This window comes from Buteo buteo, chromosome 18 (assembly GCF_964188355.1).
Source record: "Buteo buteo chromosome 18, bButBut1.hap1.1, whole genome shotgun sequence".
In the NCBI taxonomy this organism is placed as follows: Eukaryota; Metazoa; Chordata; class Aves; order Accipitriformes; family Accipitridae; genus Buteo; species Buteo buteo.
Window position 1 is genome coordinate 9,381,349 of NC_134188.1, and position 18,168 is coordinate 9,399,516.

Genomic DNA, 18,168 nt, shown 5'->3' on the forward strand with positions numbered 1-18,168 from the left:
AAAAAGACAGGATGTGAGCATCCATGTAGCCCATGTGGGTCAGTGATCAGGCTAGGAGCTAGCTCATGCTAACCCGTGTCGCAGGAGCAGTTTTAAGAGGGAGGACTTGATTGTTGGGCTGGTGTCCATGCACTCTTCAAAGGGTGACAGCTCACTTTTTGACTTGCACACTAAAAATGAAGGATGACATTCATTATTTTTTTTCAGTACAAGATCAGGTCAGGGTCCCAGTGAAATTAGGCTCTTACCCCTTTTTACTGCCTGGTGCTCAGGGCTGGATGGCTTGCAGGCCACAAATTGGATCAGCCGAGTGATGACTTCTGGGGATGGTGTGCCTCTGTCTCCCAAGATACAGGTGGTAACAAACTCCACAAAGAAGGAGTTACATTTCCTCCTGAATTTGTTATGACATGCAACAGCTTCCCTGTAAGGAGGAATAAAATCAAGATCTACCATCAAAATCCAACAAAGCAAAGAAACAACTTCTGTTTTCTGCTTCTCTGAATGCAACCAGGAGACCAGGTACACCTAGACTGTGGGGAATAAATAAGCTTTTTAAATAGTGAGGGGAGTTAACCCCCAGAAAACCCATTATAGCATTTTTTTCTTGAATACCAAGGACAAACTTTCTTCTTCCCTGTACTCTCCTCTCTCCTATCTCCACTCAAGATAGCTAGAGAACAAAGACAAATGGACTCTCATGTAGGATGTATGCCTGGATAGACTGCCTGTTGAGATGGAGGTAGAAGTGCTGGAACTGACCCCAGATCACTTCCCATGGATCCTTTCACCAGCAAGAGTTTGCTACACATGGTAGATACTGACATTTCCACGGAGATCACGTGTTAATACCACTTGTGTAGCCTCTGCTCTGGTAACTATTCCAGTATTTTATACAAAGTGATAGAGACTGAAACAACAAAACCAGTTGTTTTACTAGTTACAGGATACCTTGTGGCCGCTGTAGCTGTGGGTGTGTAGTCCTCCGGGAAGTTAGCCTTGCAGATCTTACACTGCTTGCTTCTCCACTCACAGATGCACTGTGAGCAGAAAATGTGGCCACAGGGCAGCTCTGCTGGGTCAGTGATCTCCAGTAGACAGCTCTTGCAGTCCTTCACACCCTTCCTGAAAGATGCCACCAAAGGAAGACACAACTCAGGACTGATTTTACACTGGTGCCAGACCTGAGGGTGGGCATGGGATTCTCATGCCCAACTTTTGCTGTGGGCATCAAAACTGGATGGTCATTTTTAACTAGCCTTACTGGTGAGCAGAGAATAAGGGCAACACCTGCTAGTTTAATAAGGGGGTGGCTCCACCAAGGACCATCCCATCTAAGAGATGTGGCCCATCATGCTAAGCATGGCTGGGTGAGGGAGGTGGGTGTTATTCACAGCCTCACTAGGACTGTGAATACCTACATCAATTACACTGCATTCAATTCCAGGTTGTCTCTGTCACCAGCCAGGCATAACACTGCATAGGAAAGACTTTGCTCCATGGCCTTCTGAGGTTGGGCATTAGGAGTCTCCAGGAGAAATCCTTTGGCCTGAGGAGATTCATCCCCATTGACTAGTGACAATCTTGCCCCACCCCTTAGAAAAATGGTTTTGATGTAAAATGTCCCCAGAACAGCTTTTTTTTTTTTTTTTGGCTTGGACTTACACAAGGTACACAGTGTCAGCATTTTGGTTGCATATCTTGAGTACTTCTGTCACCAACTCAAAAGTTTCTGCTGGCTCAAAATTTTGTGTTTCAGTCAGGCACTGTAGGAAAGAAAGAGTGGTGAAAGCTCAATGGAAATATCTTCTTGGCATATGAAAGAGGAACCATATGGGATGTCAGCACCACAAAATTACATAATAAAACACCAGAATCAAACAGACCCACCACGTATCTTTCCTCATGTAATGCCAGGAATAATTGGCCTGAAATATGTCTTAAGCTTTCAAGGAAACCTTCCTTTAAATAAAATTCTGATTCTGTGGGGCTTTCATGATGAGTCTGAAATCTCAGTGGTTTTTTGCACCGGATGATGTTTCCACCCTCTTCCCATTTCTATACCCTCCCTCAAGCTGGCATCAGAGGAATCCCTGGAAGATAAGGCTCCTTCCAAACTCTGCTGGTCTCCAAGGCTATAAATTGTCCAGGCAAGCACTACATGAGCACGTACATTCCAGGTGAAGATGAACTGCTTCACAAGAAGTCTCAGAAGCTTCTCATCTATTTGTGTCTCATTGTGCAGCAGGTGGTCAAAGAACATGTAGACAATGTTGGTGCAGGTCCACTGGTGTCTGGAAAGCACACACACATGGATGTTGAACAAAGCTTCAAGACTTGCCAGAGAAAGCCACAGCTGACCTACTCTACTGTTGGCAATGGTGCAATTTTAAATGGGAGGCTGGCCTACAGACCTCTGAGATCCCTTCCAATCAAGATTTCTGTGACAGGTCCCAAGTACTGTGAGATGATCTGAGGACACAAGAACTCCTGGGCTGGATTTGGAGAACTAGACTAAGCAAGGAGAGAAAAATATGGCATGGTCCTGTCTACGTCACTTGTTGGAGTGTCCCCAGACCAAACTGAGTTATTGAATCTTTACTGGGTTTTGTCTATGTAGATACCTACTCTATTACAGCAAGCATCCTGGGCATGATCAAGCATACAGTCAGATGTTCAGGGAAACAGGTCTTATTGTCAAGCAATGATGGGTTGCATGACCATGACCAAAATGCACCTTTTTGGGGTGATTTTGCGAATGTTTTTGTGATAATCAGACAACAGAACGAGCAAAGGATTAGGAAGGAGACAACAGTTTCAGAGATCAAGGTTCTCAAACTAATCACTATGGCTTCCCAAGGAAAGGATGGATTAAGCTCAGTGTAGACACCTAGCTCATGCAAGAGGTGAGATATGGCCCCATATATTTGTCTGAAGTCTTTGAATTCATTGAAACACCGGATTAGGAGCTCTAGGGAAAAAGGGTAGGCAATGAGCAATCCTTCTCCACAGACTGTATTTTTAAGCTTCAAGCATTGTAGTTTTCAAATCTTTTGGTGAGAGCTGGCAGAATCTTTTGGAAAACAGATGCCAACAATTTGAAGGAAAAAATTTTGGCTTGTCTGAAAGAGGACCTGTTACTTGAAAGACAAAGATAAGGCTGTTGGCAAGGGTCAGACTTACAACACACTCCTCAGGAGTTCCCTTTTCTTCTGGCAAAGATGAATCTGGTAATTGTCCATACTGATCCACTCCATCCAGGGCTTAATGGACTTGACCCTTCTAAGCCATTCTGTACAGGCCTCAAATGACAGAAGATTATCTGTGGGCTGCACCTTCTTCAGGAGAATGTTCAAGGTGTCAAGAGTGACAAACTGAAACTGTATTTGAAAAGAGAGAAGAAAAACATAGCCTTTATAGCTGACCTAGCCCCATTGGACCCTGGTGAATAAAAAAGCTTTGGAGTCTGTGATGGGGAATTCTCTGAAAACCTTAGCTTGGTGCACATGGCAACAAATACCATAGTAGAAATTTATTAGGTAGGAAAGTGAGAACAGTACAGAAACCATAATTGTACCATAGTGTAACTCTATGTTGCACTTGGGTCTTGAATACGTGAACCAGACTACTGATTTCCTTCCACAGGGAAACTTTCAGCTCTAAGCTTCTAAACTTGTTGCCTTCAGTCCCCTTGACATTCAGGAAGGAGAAATAGGTATTTCCAAAGAACAGTTCTTCCATTTCACAGAGAGATGTTTAAGATTGTTGAATGAATTATTCTTTGGAAAGACTTAGATATTTAGGTGTGATCCAGCTGCTCGATTGTAGGTCTCTGCTGTCAGCTGAAATGCCTTTGGATGTCTGAGACATCTGTACAGAGCCAGCAGATAGGGCATAGGACCTACAGGAGACTCATGCCCTACTGCAGCAGGAGCTGGAGGCCAAACAGCATCTGAAATGTCAGTAGATGCCTACTTATAGGCAACTGAACTGCACCTCTCCCTTCAGTAGTGAGTCACTCTCCACTGTCTCTGTAGCTCATGTTTTCACTAGCAATCACAGGAGATCAGACAACCATTGCAAATGCAGACACATCCCTGTAGACATGTAACCTACAGTGTCTGAATCTAGACTTGGACCCCACCCCAGAAGTTAAGTAAGTACTATGACCATCATCTATAAGGTCTGAGTGTCTAAGAGATCAATGTAATACCCAGAACACAAGAAAAAGGTTGTGTAATATTTTTCTACATAGTGCAGATTAAATTATAGAAGTTTTGAAGACCGAAAAGTAAAAATGTAATTAAAAAAGTGGGTAGAGGAGTATGAAGGACAGGTCCTTTGGTAGGGAATGAGCTGGATATGATCAGTAGCTCAGAAACTCCCTAAGACTTACTGGAAGCTGGAAAATACTTCCAAGGAAATATCCCCTGAAGGCTTGACTCTTTTCTTACACACTTTCACTGAGTATTTGCTAGTGACCATTGTTAGAAACAGGCTGTGCCACTTTGCTCTGTGAAACACCAGCTGTTCCCTTTTGCTCACCGTTTCTGGTGGGTCCTTCTCGTACATTTTTTGCAGCTCGCTTGTTACAGTCTCATCACTTTTTACCAAGTCAACAAAGAGTTGGTACTCCTCTCGTAGGTAGAAATATTCTATATGAAGCCAAATGGGGGAAAAACTTATCTCCTGCCCCACAGAAGAGCAGAGCTGTTTCGCATTGACTAGGAGAGCTTTTGACAGAATCTGTGGATAAAATAAAAGGTGTTATTTCTGTTCCAAACAAACAACAGGGGACTGAGGATGACATTCAGCATTGCTGAAGCAGTTCACTCAAGTTTCTACATCAAAAAAACTTTTCTTAAGGTGGAATTAAGACTGAGCACCAACAGTTGTTGGGAAGTGTGCAGAACATGAGAAGCTATTTTTTTACCCCTGTTCTTAGAACCATAGATATCTGTAGCCCTGTGACGCAAGCCAGTGTCATTTAAAGCCTGTGCTCCACCAAACCCCATTTACCTCATAGACAGAAAGATCTTGCCCAGGAAAAGTCATCCTTAGAAAGTCATTTGTGTAACACTGCATCATCTCTGAATTACGGTCATCTGGCATCAACACATCCTTGATCAGCGTTTGGAACAATTTGGCTGGTTCCTTCATAGGCACTTTTGGATGACCTAGAGGAAAGGACAGAGATGCCAGGTACCCAGAAAATTGAAGTTGACAGGAAAACAGGAGTGCACAACAGATGTTCTGAGTCATTATGGTTGTGTGGGGAACAGAACTGCTATGGTTGCTCCTACCACAACTTTGGCTATTGTGGGAAACTTTGGAGATCAGCTTCCCTGGGTTGAAGAACAATACCTGCTTGAAAAGTCTGATGTTACCTTTCATATTATAGACTCTCTCCCACAGCTCCTCCAGGTAGGCCTTCAAAACCCAACTGAATGGGAACTGGCAAAACACAGATGTGTTGGGGTCTTCAGTCATTGACAACACAGAAATCTTAGCATCTCGTTTCCTTAAAAAACACAGAATGAAACAATCACATAATATGCTCTATGTGTACTGAACTGAAGCATCACAGAGAAATTTCTGACTGCCACTAGTATATGTTCTGCTTAAAAGGTTAAAAAGAAGAGAAAGATATTTTGTAAAAAACTCAGCAGCAGTGAAAACAAGGTAGGAGGAGAAAAAGTTCCTGTCACTGGGAGCTGAAGGCTAAAAAAGGCTGCAGCAGGGGAAAGGCAACTGAGTTGGACAACATTTGTCTTGTCTCTGACCACAGTTGCTGTTCAGAGTAAGCTGACTGATCAATTAAAATGTGATAGTTGGACACTAAATGCATTTTATGCTGGGGGGGGGATTCATCGGCTCTGACCTTAGGGAACACAAATTCAAGTTTCTAAACTCTGGACCTATTGTTTCTGACTTTACTATGTGTTAATCACTATTCCAAGGAACTGGAGTTCCTCGCTAATGTTCCTAGGTTGCTGAAGGTTTAAGAGAACTGGAAAGTTCTGATTCCAGTGTCACAACACAAAGGACTTATCATGGATAAGCTATGAGTTGTGTGAGCTTATTGTAACTTCAGACTTGTTGTTTGACCATTTCTTTCTGTAGAGGGTTGCATTATGAAAGCAGGTTTTTATTCTCCTAATGTACATACTGTATTTTTCCACCAAGTCTCTTACTTGCTGGTATATTTAATTCTCAAGAAGGATTCTTCTTTAAACATCTGAAGCCACAATTCTGAGAATGGAGACAGTGGAGAGAGATGATCCAGGTTGTTGTTGGCATCCACCACTGCGAGAATTTGAGCAAATAAATTGGCCACGATGTCTTCTAAATGCATCCAGAGTGCATGCCTAGAAGTGATAACATGGCCTGTCAAGTGTCTTCCTTGTACCTGACCAATCTTCTATTCATCAGAAACTCACATCTATTTCTGTATACCAGATAGCAATATCCCTCCTGGTTGTCATATCTGAGCCCCATTAAGTATTGTGCTTCACACACCACAGCTCTTTTAACAATCTCAGAAACAGACCTGTCAGAAATTTGGAAAGGGCTGCACAGATAAAAGTACCTGAATGAAGTGTCTTCAAGGATGAACTCACTGGAGACAGCTCTGCGGAAAACCCAGTCCCTTGGTTCAAGGCTTATTTTCTCACGTTCTTGTAGAAGGTGGCAAATTCTCCTTTTCAGCACAGTCATAAAATGACTATAAACTAATAATAAAAAAAAGTTTATGAAAACATTTGAATGAAAGGGGTTCCCAGCAAAGTTTTCAGTCGAAGTAAAGCTAGTCATAGAAAGTGACCTCCATGAAAGTTCTTGGTTTTCCTCCACAATAAAATCCAGGGACTTTATATTCTAGTCTCTTCCCTTTCCTCTTTATTTCTAGTGAGTTGATTTTGGGGGCAACATTTAGTAAAGACATGCCATTTTTGATGGAGGAAAGAAAATCCACTTCTCTGTCTCAGTCTTTTAAAAATAATTAGGCTCTTTGGTGTATAAGTACTCTGATATTCATATTGATATAGAGAAATGTTTAGTATTGTATGTCACGAGAATAGTCACAGTGCTGCAGAAGGCTTAACATCCCATTCTTATCTGTATGACACTGGTATCAATATAAAGAAAATTGATGGGATTGTTTCTATTTTAGTACTGATATAACGACAAGCAAAATACATCCTGCATTGTGCTGAGGAATGAAGGTGTCACTATGCAATCACAAGAAAACACCTTTTCCTGAGGAACATTTTCTTACAGTCAAAATTTAGTACAGATTAAATTCTGGTTTTGCCATGTGACCACAAGGACTTTCCAGACCCACCACATCTTTTAAGTGGCAACACGGTCTCTTTTCTTTTTCAGTCATTAACAAACATCCTAGGCACCTGACAGGAACCTATTGTTCAAAGAAGAGCAAGTCATGCACCATAGTGACAAAGTCTTTCCATATGCAGGAAAGAATAATTTCCAAATGCACCTACAAGGATTTTGGTGCTTGGTTTCTGATGAAACCAGACCTTTTCCATTTTGCTGAAGCTACAGTTTTCTATCAAGACACCACATCACCTGCACAAATAATTTGTATCAATTCTATGTAGAAATCAGTTGGGTGGCTTTGGACTCCAAAATAGTCATGGTGGTATAAAGTGACCTCTGCCTCAGATTGTTCTGCCAAGGTCTCCATCAAAGGTCATGCAAAAAGCTGGATATTTCAGTACAGATTCTAAGAACACACAACATGGGGTGCATGGAGAGAAGAAGAGGCCCTGAGAAAACCTAGTCCTTTCTCCTTTGGGACCTCCCCCCATGCTGGCCTAGACCGGCACCAGGATAGTTCATTAAACCACTCATTTCATTCCCCCTGTACCATGGTTTGCAATGTGCAAGATGCAGCCATGTGTAAATGAAAAAGCCCAGCCCTCTGGGCCTTGGTTTGTACTTACACGTGGTTCTACTATGATCCTGGAAAAGCAAGTTGTGAATGATCATGATTCTCTCAGTGGCACGCCGACTGTTGTCTTCCTTGTCCTCCAGCTGGATCACAGCTTTCTGGATGCTCTGTTTGATCATAGAGTCCATGCTGAGGAGCTGTGAATGGAAAAGACCGGAGGTCAGTGTATTCCCTAACACTCCATTGCATTTGCTCTGTCAATTCCTACTTAACTTGACACAATGGACTGGCAGGTATGTGTCTACTTCACCACGCCATCCCTAGTAAATCAATCCCAACATTGCAGAGAAGTGCTAAAAGCCCTGGCAAGGGATGGAGAAATGGGGAAAGAGATTTCATGCTTTGTCAAAGTTCACAAAAGGCTTAAATGTGCCTACTCTGACCTTGTGCTGGTCTGTCATAGGGTGGGGACAACTTCACCCTCACTGTGTGACTCACAGAGACCTGCAACTACTTTTTCCTGTGGTAAATGTACTATCTGAACCAGGGACCAGCATAACTGGATCCCTAAATGCCTATGAAATCTATTGTTTCCTAAACCAGTCCCTGTGTAATGTCAGGCAGCTGAAATAAGAAAAAAAAATAAAATCATACATTTCCTTCTGGAAGAAGACTAGACTTGGCTGGATCTTCAAGAGCAGCAGATTCCTCTGGAGAACCTGAAATCACAATCAGTCATAAGATTCCTTTGTAAAAAATGTAGAAACCTGAAAGATAGATACCTCTATCCAAAGGAAGCATCTGGAGTCTCTCAACAATCAACAAAGGGTTGCAAAGCTGTCAATCTCAGAAATTTCAGCCTGGGCTTTGTCCCCTCTGGGGAGAATTGCCCAATAACCAGATCTCAGTTTTGGTTGGCACCCCATAGGAAATGTGGGTGTGTCAGGACAAGAAATGGAGTTCCTCCCCAACTGCTCCTTCCTCCCCTTGTCCATACATCCTGAAAACAATGGAAAGGATGTATTGAGTTGGCTTTGAACTCACCAGATCATGAATATTTAGTGGTTTTATTTGGGCAAGGTGGGCAGAAAGACTTGCTGGGAATCAGAGTGTGTCTACTGTATGCTGAATGCCACAGCAGCACAGCCAATTTGCTATTGTAACTGAAAGACTAGCTTAGGTACCCTGCTACCCTACAGTCACAGCTTTCAGACCAGGAGGAAAAAAATGCAATGCTGTGAGGACTTCAGAAACAGCAAGTAAAGGAAGTCCTGCTGAGACCCAGAGCCAGTGCCTTCATGGACCACTTGATCTAGCTGTACTTAAAGCTGTAGGAGGAGCAAATGGGACAGAGGAAGGGACGGAGCTGTGCAGGTAGTGCGTGAAAAACAAGTGGCTGGTTACCTGTTGGGAGATGCTCCTGGAAAGTGGTCATGAAAATCTCAGCAATAGTCATTTTGGCAAGATGGCCTAGATTGGCTGTAAAGTTTTCTGGGGGCATCAGATCATCCAAGTGGATTGACATCCATTCACCTGGGGAGGCAGTAAGCATGACAGAAATAGTAATACCAGACATAACTGCTGTGAACAGTTGACCTTCTCTCCTTGGTGCACCACACCCATCCAGAAAAATCAATAAACTTTGGCTGCCCTGACGTACCAGCAGCCTGGATAATAAGATATTGAGAGATGGAAGATTTACCACCTCCTGTTTCTTTTTGCTCTGAGGGAGGACATGCTTCTCTTATATCATTCTGTTCCCCCCCTCTCCATCTTCCCAGTGCTAATGGGCACAAATGCCCTGTCATTCTTATCCATTAACTAAGGAAGAGAATGATGCTATAACCCAAAAGGTGTTTGACCACCTTCAACCTAAAGAAGTTTTTTCTTATGTTTGAATGGAATTTCTTGTATTTCAGTTTGTGCCCATTGCCTCTTGTCCTGTCATGGGACACCACCAAAGCATCTGGCTCCTTATTCTTTATGCCCTCCCATCATGCATGCATACACAGTGATAAGATCCCACGAGCCTTCTCTTCTCTAGGCTGAACCGTCTCAGCTCTCTCAGCCTCTCCTCGTATGAAAGATGCTCCAGTCGACTCCTTAATCATCTTTGTGGCCCTTCACTAGGGTTGCTCCAGTATGTCCATGTCTCTTTTATATTGGGAAGCACAGAAATGGACACAGGAGATCAGGTGTGGCCTCACCAGTGCTGAGTAGAGGGGAAGGATCACCTTCCTCGACCTGCTGGCAGTGCTCTGCCTAATAAAGGCTATGTTGGCCGCCTTTGACACGAGGACGCATTGCTAGCTCATGTTAAACTTGATGTCCAACAGGACCACCAGGTCCTTCTCTGCGAAGCTGCTTTCCAGCTGGTCAGTGACCAGCCTGTACTGGTCTTTCAACAGATGCAGGACTTTGCACTTCTGTCTGTTGAACTTCATGAGGTTCCTGTCAGCCCATTTGTCCAGCCTGTCCAGGTCCCTTTGGATGGCAGCATAACCCTCCAGTGTATCAATCACTCCTCCCAGTTTTGTATCATCAGCAAACTTACTGAAGGTACACCCTGTCCTATCATCCGGGTCATTAATGAGGATGTTAAACGGTACTGACCCCAGTATCGATCCTTGAGGTAACACCACTAATGACTGGCCACCAGCTGGATTTCGTGCTGTTGAGCAAAACCTCCTAAGCTCAGCAGCTCAGCTACTTGTCAGTCCAATTCACTGTCCATTTATCTAGTGCATACTTCATTAGTTTGTCAGTGAGGATGTTATGGGAGACAGTGTCAAAAGCCTTACTAAAGTCAAGATAAACACCACGCACCATTCTCTCCTCATCCACCAAACCAGTCATCTCATCATAAAGGCTATCAGGTTGGTCAGACTTGATTTCCCATTCATAAATCCATGTTGACTTGCTGCTTTTCATGTGTTTGGAAAAGGTTTCCAGGATTATTTCCTGCATCATCTTTCCAGGGATCAGTGTGAGGCTATCTGGTCTGTAGTTCTCTGGATCATTCTTCTTGCCTTTGCATAACCTCTCCTTTCCCTCCCACTCTCACCCTCATCCAAAATAGCAATTTCAGCCTTACCACCGTCAAATGCCATGTAGCCGCAGCCTCCCAGAACTCGTGGGACTTGAGTGGCCAGCACAACATGTGATGAGCCTGTGCCTGTTGATTTCCTTCTCTCATCTATGATACAGTACCTAGAATCAGGACAGGGAGTCTAAAAAGTCCATTCTCTTTGTCAGTTGGGCAGAGAGTCTCCCAAAGCCACCCCCTGCCTTTCCAGGGCTCAGGTAGAACTTTTGGAAAGACTAACAGCTTGAGCCTGTGCCTGTGCTGCAGCGGTGGAAAGGGAAAAGAGAAGGTCAGCTTAGCCGAGCCCTGGTTGGGCCAGGAGCCAGTTTGGTGCTGGCTACTTCAAGAGTCATGCCCACATAGCTCCCCTACACCCTCTCCAAGCAATGACTAAGTCACACGCCTCAGCAAACTCTTTCATGACAAATTTCCCTCTCTGCTGAATACTGAATCTTTACTTTAATCTGAATTTGTTTTGTTGTATGTATGGGTGTCTGCCCAATCATATGTTCCTTCTGGCAATCACGGGAATAATATTAGCAATATCTGCCACAAACATACAGACATATTAGACAACAAAATCCACAACGCAGACCAATCCAGGACTTGCGGGGAAACAGGCCAAAACCCAGCACAGCTTTCCTAGAAGTAGGACCAAAAAAGTTCAAGTCCCTCTCTAGAAAAGCATAAATCCACCCAGAAGAAAGCATTTCAGGAGACAACATGCACATTAGCTGAGATGGTGAAGAGAGGATATGAACAGGAAATGCAGGAGAGTGAGGAAAGGGGTAAGAGGGACTATATTGAGAGAGGATGTGTCTGGCTGCGGGAGGATGTCACTAATTTACTTCAAGGGCTTGAGACCAACCTCATATAATGCTACTCAGACAATATTCATAACCTCATATAATGTCAATGACTTCAGCCCTCACTTGTGCCAAGAAGGGCTTAAGTCTCCTGAAGGTCCTGTGTCCTATCAGCCAGCCCTAAGAGGTGTCTTGGATCCCTAGGATGCCTCAAATGGCACCAGATGTCAGTTTAGGTGCTTTGGTTTGATGACTAAAGGGAAAAAAGTCATCTGGTGTTAGGCCCTGTTTGGAGTACCTTGTGCTGTAAGTCAGTCATGCTAGGGGAAGGTGGTTTTAATGTGCGAAGGATGTATAAAGCATGCTCCCAGAATGAAGAAGATGCTCTTTTAGACAAAGGAAAGCTGAGATGTTAGGGATGTTTTATCTTAATATCTTAACAAAGACAGGCTTGGAAATTTAAGCTACAGAACATAGTCATGAGCCCACCCACACAGATATACACATAAAGATATATGAGAACATCTCCAATGACTCCACTGAACAGGTCACTAAAACCAATGCTGTATCCCATGGCTATTTGGCCACTGCATCCTCCCTTACCTTTGCACCTGACTAAAGAAATGCAGAAGGAAAGAAGAAAGAAGGAAGGATGTTTACTTGGCACAAGCTAGAAGCCTTTTGCTGCTCTGTGGCTCATCAAAGTGAAACTGGATCAGGAGCAATTTCTCTTCTGATGATTGTGCAAAAAAATTCCTGCAGACAATGAAATGGTGTGTTATTGCTCTATTCATAAAACCACCTCTGTTCTCCACTCTCGCTAATCCCCCCTTGCCCTCTTTCCCCAAAACCCCAGTCTATAAAATTAACAAAGGTGAGAAGGAAATCTCTCCTCACCTGAGTTCCTGGCGGAAAGTGTATTCGGTGTCAAACTGGCTTAGAAAGAGGCAGTGGATTTTATTTTGAAGGTTAAGTGTCTTCTTTATCTCTTCTAAATCTCTCTCATTTAGAAGTCTTGCATGTGTAGAAACCTGCAGTGAAAGGGAAATAAATTCCAGGGAAATACGTAATTGTTGTATTACCATTCCTAATAGGTGGGAAAACTGAAGTGATCCCCTTATGGACTTTTTTAAGTGCTTCCTAAAGGCAAGACACAGAAATGTGCCCTGCTTACAGGGAAGAAGTGTAGGAGCACTGTTAACAACCAGAAGAACCCTGATTCCTAGTGCTACAAGTGATTTAGACTTGAGATGCATCCTTAGCAATGACTCAGATGCTGTGAGGCAGTGACTCCAAAGGAATCCTGCTGGGAGATGTACATGAGCACTTCAAACCTTGAGGGCTGGAAGAGCCTTTCCATGCAATGTTATGGACCTAGCACGATGGTCCCCACACATGACTCTACTGGGCTGACTCTCTCTCAAGGCTGTGGGCTCCCAGTACTGTAGATGCTGTTTGGGGATTCAGCCGATATCCTTTTAGGTATCTGTATGCAACATAGGTTCCTGAGCTCCTGTGACGGTCAGTGGAGAACTGATCAGGATGCTTTCTTTGGCATGGACAACTCCTGATAATAGATGACAGGGGCAGTGGGCATGACCCAGGACCTGCAGAATTGCCTGAACCACCTAAAGTCCTGCTGGATGCTTGGTGAGATCCCCACAGCATCACCAGTGGTGCTTGTCACTTGTCTGCAGGCAATGAATGATGCCCTGGCTATCTTAGCCTTGAACCTCCAGAGCCTTCAGAGTTAGGAGCTGGCACCCACTGCCTGTCTGTTAGCAGATACACCACATTCAGGTCAAGAGGAGAAGCAGAGCCCACCCTAAGTGTAGAGGACCACAAGGCAGAAGCCAGGCACATGTGTGATACAACTGATGGGGCAGGAGCCAAAGAGGACAGGTAGAAGCCCATCATTGTTTAACAGTGGAAATTATCCAGTGGCTTAATGGAGGTTGCGTTGCAACCTCCCTCATTGGGAAAACAAAGACCACTCTCACTGCTTTACAGTGAAGCACACATACCTGCAGACAGAGCCCAGCAGTCCTCTCTTTCCTTGGCTGCCAGTTAAGTGTCTCTCTCAAAACGCTGACAAGGCTGTTGTGCTTCTGCTTGTGGAAGTACAAGTCTTGGATCTGCTCAGCATCATCCACAAGGGAGTATTTAAGGCGCAGGATGGAGTCAGGGGTTGCACCCTGAACAAGTTTCCTTTTGGCAATAGAGAACACTGGCTCTTCATAGGGCTCAAAGTCTCCCCAGGACCTACTCTGAGTGCTTTGCAAAGCAACAGCTGCAGATGTGTCATTGCTGAAACCGATGAAGACATCCTGTTCCTTGGTGTTCAGCTTGGTGGACCAAACATTGGAGAACTTGCTGCTGTCAATGAAGACAAACATCCTGGCCCAGGTCTGCAGGTCCTGCTTCAGCTGTTGCTGCTGCCGGTTCAGAATGGTGTTCATGTCCAAGCAGTGCTTCTCCAGGCGGTTCAGCAGTGGGGTGGGGAACTGGGTGTAGACTACGTTCTTCTCCTCTATCACAATGAGTCTGAACTCATCCTTCACACGGCTCTTCACTCTGTGAGTGCCAAGACCCAGGTCCACATAGTAATTTCCCCCCAGACTAACAAAGCACTGGTTGAGTGCATCGTAAAGGCTCTCATAAAGGTTGTGTATATTTAAAAGAACAACAGGCCTGCCTGTCTCCATGCAGATCTTCACTCTGCTGACAGACCGGCATACCTGGGAATAATCTTGGTCCTGTGGAAAACCAGAGCCAAATATGATTTCACAGTTCTCAGTATCTATAAGCTGTGTCATCTGGATGATGTGGAAAGCTGCGTGGTTGGTTGTCAGCAGCAGGAGATATCGAGACATGAGTCCTGCCTGCTGTTTGCCCATATTTTCCTTCAGCAAACAAAGTGTGTGGCTGGTTTCCAAGTCAGGGGGAAGATACACCTCACTGATGCAGTTTTGGAAGAGCTCGACAGGATTAATATCACTGGAGCCTCCAAAGTTTCTCTGAATGGCCTTTATAATGATCTCCTTTTGAGAATTGCACTTCTTGTCTTGGGTGTAGGACAGTATCATTTTGATCAAGCTGTAGAAATCACGGAGCCCAAAGAACTCATTCTTTTGTGTTTTTAGCACCTTGCAGTAGAATTCTGCCAGCAAAGGGAGCAAATCTTCAATGCTTTCAAAGTGAGGCTGTGCAGCACAGATGCCCTTTGCAGTTTTAACTAGCTCTTCTTTGCTAGGGTCAGTCCGTAATACTAGAAGACCCCTGTTCATTTTGGCAGGGTCTAGGGCCCAGTTTGAAATGCCCACAAAGCCAACTTTTTGGTAAGATTCTGGGTTTTCATCATCAACACAACCATCTTCAAGAAGAGGGTGCAGTGTCTTCAGTGGCATCTCTGGTGAGTCTTCTGCAAGGCCAATCTCATCCAGGAGGACCACGGATGCAAACTCATCCAGATTCTTCCCCTTCTGGAACTGTGCACATTGTCGGAAAGTGGAGATGATCCCTTCTGGCTTTGAATGGGGACTGCACTGAAAAGACATCAGCTGGATCTCCTTGCATCTTTTGAACAACTGGTTTTGGGACAGCCTGCCCACCATGGCATCCACAGCAATGGTTTTAGACAGGGATTTTGAGCTTCCTGGCTTCCCAACCAGAAAGAGTGGAACTCGTAGGTCCATGCACATAACTAACATGAAGATGTTTTCCCTCAGAGCATCATTGCGGCCTGTTGCCTCAGGAATAGAGAGGTTATCAAGAAATACCTCTTGGCAAAGCTCAATCTCTTGCTGCAGCAGGGATGCAGGGACAGAAAAGCATTTCGCGACCTCCTCCAGGTAATCTTTGCGGCTCTCCAGAGATACATAATAGCAAGCTCCCACTGAAAGGACCAAGGCCCTTTGTGCATCATTTAAGATTGGCTTCTGTTCCTTTTTGTACTTCTTCTTATCAATCTGAGGAAACAGCAGGTCTCTTAGTTTATAAAACCAGAGTGCAATGCCCATGCAGCGCTCTATATCCCGAAGACTGGCAACCCTGCATTCATCCTTCTTCTTCCTGAGGAACTTCTGGGAGGCTGAAATGACACTGGTAAAGATATCCAAATTTCCAATGGCAATCTTGTTCTTCATGGTGGACTTTACAATCTCTCTGATGTACAGGCTCTGTGTCTTTTCATTCAGCTGTCCAAAATCCCAGACAAGAGGCAATAAGCTAGGTGGAAGGGGCTTGACCCGATACACCAGCTGCCGCAAAGGAATGTAGCCTAGTTTCTCCAGTGTGTCTTCACTCCGGACTCGGTACCCCAAGCCAGCTTTTTCAAGTTTCTCTACAGTTTCCTTGGTGTGCCTTTTGTAAGGGTTGCAAGCAGTTACTACTTTCAAACGGTCAGTGAGAATCTTCTCTCCATTTACACTGTGATCACACAGCACCTCTTTGATTGCAAAGATAGCTTCTGATGTGTTGGCTTCATCAAAAAAGAGTACGGTGTCCACTTTGTGCCTTTCTTCATTGGTGCGTGCCAGCTCAATTGCCTGCCTAACTTTCTTGTGTATGGTCTTGGAGGTAGTGCCACCATGCACACGTACCACCACCATGTTCTGAATGTCCCTGCCTGCCCTTTGCAGGCTGCACATGAACTGCACAAGCTTTGTCTTCCCACAACCTGTTTCACCCATGATGATTACAGGGATCCCACACTGGAACCGCAGGTGAATGGCAAGCATCTTCATGGTGTTGTCCAGTGTCAGCTGATATGATTCATCTGGATCTTGGGTGTAGCTCACACCAAAAACTCTGCAGAGGGCCTCCAGCTGCATTGTTCTTGGCAAGTCTTCAAAGTTCTTATTGAAAGGAACATGCTGGGCTTTCAAAGTGCGGTATAATTTATGTGTGATAACATTCCTTTCTAAAACAGCTTGAGAATGGGCATCAATAGCATCCAAGTTCTTGCTGATGTGGAAACCCAAGAACTCCATGGAGTCATTGTCAGCATGGAAGACTATATAGGGGTGGGACTCTTGTTCCCATTTTCGTCTTAGCTGGTACTGTCTTATAATGCTGTTTTCCTCCTCATCATTTTCTGCACTTGGCACACTTTCATCAGAGATGTCAAGAGAGGGCACGGCAAAGTCCTTGGACATGCTGATCATGAACTTTACCACAAATGTTTTAAACCCCTGGAAATCCTCTCCAGCTGCTGAGCTACAGAAAACGGATTTCTCACACTTGCTTAGCTGGAAGTTTAGGAAATGAGTGAAGTTGCTAAGCTCAGTCCAGGAAGGGTTGTGTCTCCCACAGAACTCCAGTAAGAGCTTCAGGCACTCTTCCTCTGTCCCTTCAGTCCTCTCAGGGATGAAAAGGAAACGGTCAAGGTCTTTCTTCCTCTTATATCTGCTGAGGTACTGGTAAGACCTCTGGAAAGCTTCACTCTTTAACTTGTCTCGGTCAAACTGCTCCTCTTTCATTTCAGAAAGACGACCAGAGCTGGGGTGTTCCAGCAAGTCAAGTACACGCATTGGTGATACACATTTCACAGCAGGAAAAAGATCCAGGAACTTTTCTTCTGTTTCACTGGACATCTAAAAGAGAGTCAATAAGGAGTGCACAGATTACAATGAGGACAGTTGCCCAACTTTCTGCATTTGCCTACAGTTCAAGAGCTTTTTTTTCTGCACAGAAATAGGTCAGGAAGCTGGGAAAATCATAGGTAGATCAAATTTGTCCAAGCCTGCATGCATGCTCCTAGATGAATATGTACTGACATGACCATAACCTGTAAGGTCCTGGTGCTGAGTTGATGTCCAATGAAAAGCTAGAATACAGCAAGCATGATTATTTCCACCCAGAAAATGATATTCCAGACAGACAGGTTTCAGCACAGGCTACTCTCCATTTTCATCTGCTTTCTCTAGTTAGCAAGCCACAATGGCTTTCCTTTCCAAATACTTGGCCAGACTCACCTTGCACCTGTGTCAACCTGTCAAAGGGGGCACACACAGTACCCTTTGGCAAGGACCCTCAGAGGTTTATGACCCATACCATGAAGAATCACCCCCTTTCCATTTGTTCTAAGCTGATCTTGTTAACATTGTTTGATGCTCCTGGTTCTTGTGTTGGAAGAGATGGTGGATGCTTGCTCCCCATTCACCCTCTCCAGGCCACTCAGGATGTTCTAACTCTGCATCACATCCCTAATTTCCTCTTTTAGAATGTCCTCCTTCATTTCTCATATAGGAGACTTCTATTATTTTTTGAACATGTGGGATGTCTGTGTCACACTAGGAATGAATTGAAAAAAACCCCAAACCCCGCACAGCATCTTACATTTCCTTTCCAGAGTAGACACATGC

General features: G+C 44.3%; 1 protein-coding gene across 2 annotated transcripts in view; it reads right to left on the reverse strand.

The window, feature by feature from the left end:
- The window catches only part of LOC142041310 (E3 ubiquitin-protein ligase rnf213-alpha-like), a 64,367-nt gene that overhangs the window by 17,358 nt on the left and 28,841 nt on the right, over positions 1-18,168 (reverse strand). For both annotated transcript variants that reach the window (XM_075049975.1, XM_075049976.1), the window contains exons 31-48: positions 13,828-17,397; positions 12,701-12,834; positions 12,464-12,559; positions 11,007-11,122; positions 9,317-9,445; positions 8,567-8,631; positions 7,965-8,109; positions 6,590-6,731; positions 6,195-6,368; positions 5,388-5,521; positions 5,020-5,177; positions 4,546-4,746; positions 3,184-3,380; positions 2,174-2,294; positions 1,666-1,766; positions 952-1,125; positions 249-424; positions 74-170 (exon numbers count right to left, since the gene is read on the reverse strand). In XM_075049975.1, coding sequence (XP_074906076.1) covers positions 74-170; positions 249-424; positions 952-1,125; positions 1,666-1,766; positions 2,174-2,294; positions 3,184-3,380; positions 4,546-4,746; positions 5,020-5,177; positions 5,388-5,521; positions 6,195-6,368; positions 6,590-6,731; positions 7,965-8,109; positions 8,567-8,631; positions 9,317-9,445; positions 11,007-11,122; positions 12,464-12,559; positions 12,701-12,834; positions 13,828-17,397 — 5,930 coding nt within the window. The remainder of the gene's footprint in view (positions 1-73; positions 171-248; positions 425-951; positions 1,126-1,665; positions 1,767-2,173; positions 2,295-3,183; positions 3,381-4,545; positions 4,747-5,019; positions 5,178-5,387; positions 5,522-6,194; positions 6,369-6,589; positions 6,732-7,964; positions 8,110-8,566; positions 8,632-9,316; positions 9,446-11,006; positions 11,123-12,463; positions 12,560-12,700; positions 12,835-13,827; positions 17,398-18,168) is intronic.